The 11,634-nt window shown below is 44.0% G+C and overlaps 2 protein-coding genes across 3 annotated transcripts in view; both read left to right on the top strand.

The window, feature by feature from the left end:
- The first annotated feature begins 42 nt into the window (after window positions 1-42).
- Window positions 43-11,634, top strand: part of LOC119128672 (protocadherin gamma-C5-like) — a 212,343-nt gene continuing 200,751 nt past the window's right edge. The window contains exon 1 of one of the 2 annotated variants that reach the window (XM_037261320.1): window positions 43-2,555. In XM_037261320.1, the coding sequence (XP_037117215.1) occupies window positions 177-2,555 (2,379 nt within the window). In that variant the 5' untranslated portion in view covers window positions 43-176. Of the gene's footprint in view, window positions 2,556-4,322; window positions 6,831-11,634 lie in introns of those variants that run through there. The other variant, XM_037261317.1, reaches the window with a different exon arrangement.
- On the top strand, window positions 8,782-11,313 carry LOC119128686 (putative protocadherin beta-18). Its single transcript, XM_037261374.1, has one exon. It carries the CDS (start codon window positions 8,923-8,925, stop codon window positions 11,311-11,313), a length of 2,391 nt encoding a protein of 796 aa, XP_037117269.1. The 5' UTR covers window positions 8,782-8,922.

Raw genomic sequence — 11,634 nt, forward strand, 5'->3', positions numbered from 1 at the left:
TCCCGGACCCAGCCCGTCTCTGACTGCACAGATTCTGGTCGCTTTGTCTTTCTGCGGATGATTGGAACCTAGTGAATATTTTTGTGTAGACCAGCTTCAAAGTGGGAATTGTGTGGATCATCGGACTGTTTTATTTAAACAGGAGATTGAACACGTATTGGATTATTTCTCTAAACATGGGAGTCAAGGATTTCTTTCTTCAGCGTCTGATATATGTTTTTATCGTCGTTGCTCAAACGCGCCTCGTCGACGGAGATCTGAGCTATTCTGTTCCAGAAGAGATGAAACGCTCGTCTGTTGTTGGAAATATAGCAAAAGATCTGAGCGTAGATCCGAGGACGTTGTCTGCACGAAACGCCCGAATTGATGTTGAAGGGACACGTAAGCAGTATTGTGTGATTAATCTGAGCACGGGTGACTTGATCACTGAGGAGAGAATTGACAGAGAGAGCCTTTGTGGGAAGAAACCATCTTGCACTATTAAAATGGATTTGGTATTCGAAAATCCTCTTGAGCTTCATCGGATAAATCTCCACATTCAAGATGTAAATGACAACCCTCCAAAATTCAAAAATAATTTTATTGAAATGGAAATAAGGGAGTCAGCAGAAAAGGGCAGTCGTTTTTCCATTGAGAAGGCTCATGATGCAGATATAGGCCAAAATGCAGTTCAAAGGTATGATCTGCAAAAGAATAACAATTTTATCCTTACTGTTGACGACAACAAGGTTGAGCTTGTCTTAGAAAATAAACTGGACAGGGAAAAGCAAAGTGAGATGAATTTGCTTCTCACAGCTTTAGATGGTGGCTCTCCTGAGAGATCAGGTACGGTAGTCATACACGTCACTGTGCTGGATGCTAATGATAATGCCCCAGTGTTCAGCAAAGCCGTTTATAAAGCCAGTCTGCCTGAAAACTCACCTTCAGATACAACAGTAATTAAAGTAAGTGCTACTGACGCAGATGAGGGAGTGAATGGGGAAGTGACATACGACTTTGGCCATGTAGCTGATGAAGCGATTAATGTCTTTTCTATTGATCCTTTAACAGGAATTATTAGAATAACTGGTGTGGTTGATTTTGAAGAAGGAATTTCATTTGAACTTAGTGTACAAGCTAAAGATGGTTTGGGACTGACCTCCTATGCCAAAGTTTTATTAGATATTACTGATGTAAATGACAACGCTCCGGTGATCAATGTAAAGTCACTATCTAATCCAGTAGCAGAGAACGTGTCACCTGGCACAGAGGTGGGCATCATTAATGTCCAGGACAGAGACTCTGAAAAATATGGACTTGTCCACTGCTCCATTCAACAAAATGTCCCCTTCAAGTTAGTTCCTTCTATCAAAAACTATTATTCTCTAGTCACTACTGGACTCCTGGACCGTGAACTAGTGTCAGACTACAACATTACAATCAGCGCAACTGACGAGGGCTCCCCTCCTCTGTCCTCCTCAAAAAGCGTCCACTTGTCTGTGGGAGACATCAACGACAACCCGCCCGTGTTTGAGGAACAGTCCTACAGCGCATATGTGAGTGAAAATAACAAAGCTGGCTCCACCTTATGCTCGGTCAATGCTCAAGACCCTGACTGGAGACAGAACGGCACCGTCATTTATTCTCTCATACCTGCTGAGGTGAACGGTGCACCAGTGTCCTCCTACGTGTCTGTCAATGGAGACACAGGGGTAATCCACGCTGTCAGGTCCTTCGATTATGAACACCTGAGGAGTTTCCAAGTCCACGTGATGGCCAGAGACAATGGCTCTCCTCCGCTGAGCAGCAACGTGAGCGTCAGCGTCTTCATCTGGGACGTGAATGACAACTCTCCTCAAATCCTGTACCCCTCCCCGGAGGGCAACTCCTTCATGACCGAGCTGGTCCCCAAAGCTGCGCACGGAGGCTCTGTAGTGTCCAAAGTGATCGCGGTGGACGCCGACTCGGGCCAGAATGCCTGGCTGTCCTATCACATCCTCAAGTCCACAGACGCGGTACTTTTCACCATCGGTCTCCACAGCGGAGAGATCAGGACCCAGCGGGACATTTTGGAGTCCGACAGCATGAAGCAGAACCTGATTGTGGCCGTCAAAGATAACGGACAGCCCCCTCTCTCGGCCACCTGCTCCATGTATTTGCTCATCTCGGATAACCTCGCTGAGGTGCCGGAGCTGAAGGACATTAGTTACGACGAGAAGAACTCCAAGCTGACCTCTTATCTGATCATCGCGCTGGTGTCCGTGTCCACCTTCTTCCTGACCTTCATCATGGTGGTCATGGCCGTGAGGTTTTGTCGCAGGAGAAAGCCCAGACTGTTGTTTGATGGAGCAGTTGCCATCCCCAGCGCATATCTGCCTCCTAATTACGCGGATGTGGACGGCACGGGAACTTTACGCAGCACCTACAACTATGACGCCTACTTGACGACAGGCTCCAGAACCAGTGACTTTAAGTTTGTGTCTTCTTACAACGACAACACGCTGCCTGCTGACCAGACTCTGAAGAAAAGTCCAAGTGACTTTGCTGATCCTTTTGAAGGTCTCGAGGAAATAGAGGTAAGACTCTTTTGTTCTCTATGAGATCATAAAAACATCTACTTCCGTTAACTCAATAATACAAATTCATTTAGTCTTTCTGTGTTCATTCCCCTTTTTCCTTCTCATTTGGTTCTCAACTTTATTATTTAATCTCCTGGTGTGCAAAAGAAATGTCAATATTAAGTCTAAAACAATGGTGCAGACTCATTTCCCCCCACCCCCCACACACTTTTTCTGAGATAAATACATAGTGTTGCCCCTATCAACAAGGATAGTTTCTTACACATTTGTATTACATACTCAGTGCACTTTCACTGTCTTCTGCGTTACGATACTCTTGTATAGTACCCATCCCTCTGTAGTGCAAGGGTGTCCGTCTGCAATTAATTTACTAAAAGACCAACTCGGTCATTTAAGATGACTTGTAATCATTTTGTTTTGAAAGGCAAATGCATGTAAACCGCCCCTCTGCAGAGTTGTTCTACGCCAATAAGGCAAGATTGTCACGCCCGTGACAGAGCATGCTCGGCCGTCAACTTCCCTCAGCCACACCCCTTCGTTATCATCATGTCTGTCACCTGCTCCCTCTTGTTACCTGATGTATTTAAACCCTGCCCGTGTGTTCCTCCTTGTCGGTGTCTACTGTTGTGTTCCGTCCTTGTCCGTGCCCAGTGTTCCTGTCGTCTGGGTTTCCCCCGGTCTGTCTGGAGGCTCGCGGTCAGAATTTTAACCTTGTCCAAGTGGACTTCTGTCGGCCGGTCTGTCTGTTTGCTGGCCGTGAGTCTCTATCCCGTCTGTGTCTTCGGTTCCCCACCTACCTCCCTTCAGACTCCCTTTCCCTTCGATAAATCCTGGTTCAAGCTGCATTTTTTTCATGTTGTCTGAAAAAAGAAACCCCAAATATGAGACACAAAGCAAAATGAGCATTTAACTAATATACTTCACATGTTCCTTTCCTCCTCAGTTTGTACCCTGATATTGTCTGATGTAACATTTACAGTATTTTGTATATTCTTAGCATTTCCAGTTTTATTCCTTACATGTTACCATTTTTTCTTCTCTGTGTAAAAATAAAATAATCTAATTTGCCCCCATTTTTGCAGTTAAATTTATACTTTTTTTTCCAATTCCGATCTCTGAAATGCTTTTTGCATGTGTTCAAACCTACGAGTGAGCCCCTTTTCTGCCATATTAATGCACTCGAGCGTAACTCAAGCGTTCGGTACCTGTCCATGGTGCTGAAAATCCCGGTTACAACTGACTTAACGGTACTTCAATTTTGTTCTCAGACATGCAAAAGAATCGGGATGGTTGATCCACAGTTAAGTTTTATTTCATTCCATTTTTGAACAACTAAATTACTCACCCTTTATATTTTGCCAGTATATCACTCGTCAGGAGATATGATATGCAAGATATTTTATTAGTCCTTGAAAATACTGTCGTGATTTTCAAACCTTAAGGCTACATAAGCTTGAATAAGGAGATGCTGGGAAATTAAGTTGATGTTTCCCCTGTTACATTTGTCATTGACTAATGCACAGGGCACAACAGTTTTAAATTTATTAACGTGTGTAGGGTACTTTTGTATGTTTTTTTTTCATCCTGGGGGGTGGTGATATACAGCGGTTCAGATAATGGATGGATGGGTGGATGAAAGGAGGGATGGATGGATGCATTTAGTGCTATTGATTAAAATGGACTCTAGGTGTCGCTGTTGGCTTGGACAACGCAAACCCGGACCCAGCCCGTCTCTTACTGCAAAGCTTCTGGTCGCTTTGTCTTTCTGCGGATGATTGGAACCTAGTGAATATTTTTGTGTAGACCAGCTTCAAAGTGGGAATTGTGTGGATCATCGGACTGTTTTATTTAAACAGGAGATTGAACACGTATTGGATTATTTCTCTAAACATGGGAGTCAAGGATTTCTTTCTTCAGCGTCTGATATATGTTTTTATCGTCGTTGCTCAAACGCGCCTCGTCGACGGAGATCTGAGCTATTCTGTTCCAGAAGAGATGAAACGCTCGTCTGTTGTTGGAAATCTAGCAAAAGATCTGAGCGTGGATCCAAGGACGCTTTCTACACGGAGTGCCCGTGTTAATGTTGCCGGGACACGTAAGCAGTACTGTGAGATTAATTTGAGCACTGGAGACTTGATCACATCGGAGAGAATAGATAGAGAAAGCCTTTGCGGGAAGAAACCATCTTGCACTATTAAAATGGATTTGGTGTTAGAAAATCCTCTTGAGCTTCATCGCATTAATATTCATATTCAAGATATAAATGACAACTCTCCAAAATTCAAAAATAATTTTATTGAAATGGAAATATGGGAGTCGGCAGAAAAGGGCAGTCGTTTTTCCATCGAGAAGGCTCATGATGCAGATATAAAAGAAAATGATGTGCAAAGATACATTCTGCAAAGAAATGAAAACTTTATTCTTTCTGTTGATAACAGCAAAGTTGAACTCGTTCTTGAAAAAAAACTCGACAGAGAAAAGCAAAATGAGATGAATTTGCTTCTCACAGCTTTAGATGGCGGCTCTCCTCAGAAATCAGGCACAGTAGTCATACATGTCACCGTGCTGGACGCTAATGATAACGCCCCATTGTTCAGCCAAGCCGTTTATAAAGCCAGTCTGCCTGAAAACTCTCCTCCAGATACAATGGTAGTTAAAGTTAGTGCAACTGATGTTGATGAAGGAGTGAATGGGGAAGTGGCATATGACTTTGGCCATGGAGCTGATGATGAGGTGACTGTCTTTTCTATTGACCCATTAACAGGTATAATTAGAATAACTGGTTTAGTTGATTTTGAGGAAGAAATTTCATTTGAACTTAGTGTACAAGCTAAAGATGGTTTGGGACTGACCTCCTATGCCAAAGTCTTAATAGATATTACTGATGTAAATGACAACGCTCCTGTGATCAATTTAATGTCACTAACCAATCCAGTACCAGAGAACGTTTCACCTGGCACAGAGGTGGGCATCATTAATGTGCAGGACAGAGACTCTGAAAAAAATGGACTTGTCCACTGCTCCATTCAACAAAATGTCCCCTTTAAGTTAGTTCCTTCTATCAAAAACTATTATTCTCTGGTGACCACTGGACTTCTGGACCGTGAACTAGTGTCAGACTACAACATTACAATCGGCACCACTGACGAGGGCTCTCCTCCTCTGTCCTCCTCAAAAAGTGTCCACTTGTCTGTGGGAGATATCAACGACAACCCGCCCGTGTTTGAGGAACAGTCCTACAGTGCATACGTGAGTGAAAATAACAAACCTGGCTCCACCTTATGCTCTGTCAGTGCTAAAGACCCTGACTGGAGACAGAATGGCACCGTGATTTATTCCCTCTTACCTGCTGAGGTAAACGGCTCCCCGGTGTCCTCCTACGTGTCTGTCAACGGAGACACGGGGTCGATCCATGCCGTCAGGTCCTTCGATTACGAACATCTGAGGAGTTTTCAAGTACACGTGATGGCTAGGGACAACGGTTCTCCTCCGCTGAGCAGCAACGTGAGCGTCAGTGTGTTCATCTGGGATGTGAACGACAACTCTCCTCAGATCCTTTACCCCGCCCCGGAGGGCAACTCCTTCATGACAGAGCTGGTCCCCAAAGCTGCACACGGAGGCTCTGTGGTGTCCAAAGTCATCGCGGTGGATGCTGACTCGGGACAGAACGCCTGGCTGTCCTATCACATCCTCAAGTCCACAGATGCGGGACTTTTCACCATCGGTCTCCACAGCGGAGAGATAAGGACCCAGCGGGACATTTCTGAGTCTGACAGCATGAAGCAGAACCTGATTGTGGCCATCAAGGATAACGGACAGCCCCCTCTCTCGGCCACCTGCTCCATGTATTTGGTTATTTCGGATAACTTGGCCGAGGTGCCGGAGCTGAAGGACATATCCTACGACGAGAAGAACTCCAAGCTGACCTCTTATCTGATCATTGCGCTGGTGTCTGTGTCCACCTTCTTCCTGACCTTCATCATGGTGGTCCTGGCTGTGAGGTTTTGTCGCAGGAGAAAGCCCAGACTGTTGTTTGATGGAGCAGTTGCCATCCCCAGCGCATATCTGCCTCCTAATTATGCAGATGTTGATGGCACAGGAACTTTACGCAGCACCTACAACTATGACGCCTACTTGACAACAGGCTCCAGAACCAGTGACTTTAAGTTTGTGTCTTCTTACAACGATAACACGCTACCTGCTGACCAGACACTGAAGAAAAGCCCAAGTGACTTTGCTGATCCTTTTGAAGATATTGTTGCGACTGAAGAGGTAGGTGTCGTTTTCTCAATTAAGGAACGCATTGATTCAATGATTCATATTCAGTTTTCTTTTTTACTTTATAATACCCTTTGTTTATTCCTTCTCATTGGATGGGCAACTTTCAAATTTTTTAGTGTGTGGTCCATAAAGACAACTCAAGGCAATGGCAATTTTAAAATGTTTAACTTTCAGACATTTACTGTCCAAGGGCTGAATAAAATGTGATATATTCCCTTACCGTGCACCTTAGTACACATACTGTCGGGGAGCCCGGACTGTAAAGGTGTTGGCTTCGATGGGGTCTGTTCTTTTCGCCCCCGGGTGTCGGTCAGAACACAGGAGATGAAGCTGTTGTTCAGTTCAGCTTTAATGAGTTGCGGGTACAAGCAAGTAACAGGCGCTGATGGTCAAATGGGCATACAGGCAAATGGACATAGGCACACGTTGCGATGATGCAGGGACGTGAATGAATGCGAATGTGTATGCATGTGTATGCGTGTGGGTATTTTTGTGAGCACGTGTGGTTCTGCAACAGAAAGGAACAATACAACGCATGAGTTACAATACTTATGACACTCAGCCAGATACGAGGCAAACTTAAAAGGAGAGCGCCGGGAGCTGTCAATCAAACGGCGCGAGCTAAACAAGTCACAAACGGCCTAACGGCAGCGCAAAAATGGACAATATCAGCGATACTAAACACCATACAGTGTGCTCACGCTGGGTCAAAGACGCACAGCAGCACTGAACAATTTACGCGATAATTAGATGTGGTGACGTAACGTCAGCACGACGGAAAATGATCAAATACGTATAGAACAGTAATCAATACAAAATACATATTTATGTCCAGCATCAACATAAAGCCTTTCTAACACGTACAAAAACGATAGTTATCGTAAAGAAATAGACGTATTTGTTACACAAAATACCTGACTGTCATAAATGTGCAATGTCCAAACAAGGGAATTAGTCTTATTTTCCTTTATTCTATTTTCTTTCTTCGTTTTCTCTTTCTAACTTGACACTGCCGTGTGTTACTGTTTAAATGATTTGTCGCTCTACCTTTTCTAAGGTCTTTTTCTCCCAACCGATAGACGCGTCACTAGCACATAGTCTTCTGTAGTTGTCATTTTTGGTGTTTGTTCCGAGTGTAGAATTGAGTGATACTTGTCGAAGTTTGTAACCTTAATCTGCCCAAATGTATTGTAATTTTACTTTAATTCTCAGTCTTAATCCGATGCTCTTCATTTTTGTTTATAGCTATGGGATTTGTGCGTTAAAAATAAAGGTATGCATATGTTTTGGAAGGTTAGTTTTTAACAATAGGTTTACTTGGCTTGCTTCTTGTGACTTGCCGTCCATAGAAAAACGGAGGTTTCGATAAGAACAGTTACGGACCCTCCCCCCCCTTGTTTTTTTTTTTTTAATGTTCAAAGGTGTCAAAAACTCAAGGTGACTGTCCATGGTGCTGAAACAGAAGTCGCAACTGAACGGCACTTCAATTTTGTTTGTAGGAATCCTACAAATGAGAAATAGGTTCATATCAAACCTATGGCGATTACATTATACGTCAGGAATGTAACATTGCTTATTTAGTTAGAAATAACTATCTATTATCAATTTATTCCAAGTAAATAACTCACCTTTGACTCATGTGCTATAATACACTCCAAGACGTATGACTAATGGACACAGGTGCATACTGTATTATACTAGTCGATGGAAATAACAATGCTTTGCATACGTTGTGACATAATATTTGCAAAACCGAAGACTATTGCTATTTTTCATAAAAGACTTACTGGGGAAGTGAAACCTTTGAATGGCTAATTCAGAGAACACAGGTATTGAATACATTTAAATGATTTTCATGCACGCATTTAGTGCTGTGGACAAAAATGTACTCTTGGCGTCGCTGTTGGCCTATGAAACGGAAACCCGCATGAAGTCCCCCTCTAATGCACGGATTTTAGTTGCTTTGTCCTTCTGCGGATGGTTCGAACGTTGAGAATATTTTGCGGCGACTACTGTGGAATTTGGAATTGAGTGCAGCGTTGCATTTTCTGATCTTGACACCTTTTGGATTCTTTCTCTAAACATGGGAGTCGAGGATTTCTCTCTTCGCCGTCTGATGTATGTTTTTGTCGTCTTTGCTCTAACGCGCCTCGTCGGCGGAGATCTGAGCTACTCTCTTCCAGAGGAAATGAAACGCACGTCTGTTGTTGGAAATTTAGCAAAAGATCTGGGTGCGGATCCGAGGACGTTGTCTGCACGAAATGCTCGCATTGATGTTGAAGGGACAAGTAAGCAATATTGTGTGATTAATCTGAGCACGGGAGATTTGATCACAGAGGAGAGAATTGACAGAGAGAGCCTTTGTGACAAAAAACCCTCATGTGTGATAAAATTGGATCTGGTTTTAGAAAATCCTCTTGAGCTTCATCGCGTGAGTCTTCATATTCAAGATGTCAATGACAACTATCCCAAATTTAAAAAGAATTTGATTGAAATGGAAATTAGTGAGTCTGCAGAAAAGGGCAGTCGTTTCTCCATTGAGAAGGCTCATGATGCAGATATAGGCCAAAATGCAGTTCAAAGATACAGTCTACAAAGAAATGCGAACTTTATGCTTGCTGTTGGCAACAACAAGGTTGAGCTTGTCTTAGAAAATAAACTGGACAGAGAAAAGCAAAGTGAGATGAATTTGCTTCTCACAGCTTTAGATGGTGGCTCTCCTGAGAGATCAGGTACGGTAGTTATACACGTCACTGTGCTGGATGCTAATGATAATGCTCCAGTGTTCAGCAAAGCCATTTATAAAGCTAGTCTGCCTGAAAACTCTCCTCCAGATTCAATGGTAATTAAAGTTAGTGCAACTGATGCTGATGATGGAGTGAATGGAGAGGTGACATATGACTTTGGCCACATCTCAGATGATTATATTGATGCATTTTCTATTGAGCCGACAACAGGTGCAATTAAAGTAATGCGTTTAATTGACTTTGAAGAGAAAACTTCGTATGAGATGAGTGTTGAAGCTAAAGATGGTTTGGGGCTTACATCCTACAGTAAAGTTATCATAGATATCACTGATGTAAATGATAACGCTCCTTTGATCAATTTAAAATCACTATCTAATCCAGTACCAGAGAACGTGTCCCCTGGCACAGAGGTGGGCATCATTAATGTGCAGGACAGAGACTCTGAAAAGAACGGACAGGTCCGCTGCTTCATTCAACAAAATGTCCCATTCAAGCTAGTTCCTTCCATTAAAAACTATTATTCTCTGGTGATGACTGGGCCTCTTGACCGCGAACTAGTGTCAGACTACAACATTACAATCAGCGCCACTGACGAGGGCACTCCTCCTCTGTCCTCGTCAAAAAGCGTCCACTTGTCCGTGGGAGACATCAACGACAACCCGCCCGTGTTTGAGGAACAGTCCTACAGCGCATATGTGAGTGAAAATAACCAAGCTGGCTCCACCTTATGCTCTGTCAGTGCTCAAGACCCCGACTGGAGACAGAACGGCACCGTCATTTATTCTCTCATACCTGCTGAGGTGAACGGCGCCCCAGTGTCCTCCTACGTGTCTGTCAACGGAGACACGGGGGCAATCCACGCCGTCAGGTCCTTTGACTACGAACACCTGAGGAGTTTTCAACTCCTCGTGATGGCCAGAGACAATGGCTCTCCTCCACTGAGCAGCAACGTGAGCGTCAGAGTGTTCATCTGGGACGTGAATGACAATTCTCCTCAGATCCTGTACCCGGCCCCGGAGGGCAACTCCTTCATGACCGAGCTGGTCCCCAAAGCTGCACAAGGAGGTTCTGTGGTGTCCAAAGTGATTGCGGTGGATGCTGACTCAGGACAGAACGCCTGGCTGTCCTATCACATCCTCAAGTCCACAGATGCGGGACTTTTTACCATCGGTCTTCACAGCGGAGAGATCAGGACCCAGCGGGACATTTTGGAGTCCGACAGCATGAAACAGAATCTGATCGTGGCCATCAAAGATAACGGACAGCCCCCTCTCTCGGCCACCTGCTCCATGTATTTGCTTATCTCGGATAACCTGGCCGAGGTGCCGGAGCTGAAGGACATTTCTTACGACGAGAAGAACTCCAAACTGACCTCTTATCTGATCATCGCGCTGGTGTCCGTGTCCACCTTCTTCCTGACCTTCATCATGGTGGTCCTGGCTGTAAGGTTTTGTCGCAGGAGAAAGCCCAGACTTTTGTTTGATGGAGCAGTTTCCATCCCCAGCGCGTATCTGCCTCCTAATTACGCAGATGTGGACGGCACGGGAACTTTACGCAGCACCTACAACTATGACGCCTACTTGACAACGGGCTCGAGAACCAGTGACTTTAAGTTTGTGTCTTCCTACAATGACAACACGCTGCCTGCTGACCAGACTCTGAAGAAAAGTCCAAGTGATTTTGCGGATCCCTTTGAAGATCTGGAGACTTCCTCAGAGGTAGGATAAATTCAGAACTTGTCTTGAAAGCTGACAGACCTAAATTCTTCTATGACGGACTGGTCTTGTTGAAAGGATAGCCATTTTCATAATGAATTATTTTCATACGTGTCAAATATGATGCTTTAATTAACCACTTTTGCATCTAACACTACCTATTCACCGTACTATATTTGCCCATCAATATTTCTTGCTTTCTACTTTCTACATCTATTTTTATTCTGGCCACTTTTACTTCCCCCTCCGATACATCTAACCATATTCGTTGTTAACGTTTGTTTAACTTAGCTGTAAAGAAACAAAAGTTCAGTTCCATCTGCAAGAAAATCT

This window comes from Syngnathus acus, chromosome 10 (assembly GCF_901709675.1).
Source record: "Syngnathus acus chromosome 10, fSynAcu1.2, whole genome shotgun sequence".
Lineage (NCBI taxonomy): Eukaryota > Metazoa > Chordata > Actinopteri > Syngnathiformes > Syngnathidae > Syngnathus > Syngnathus acus.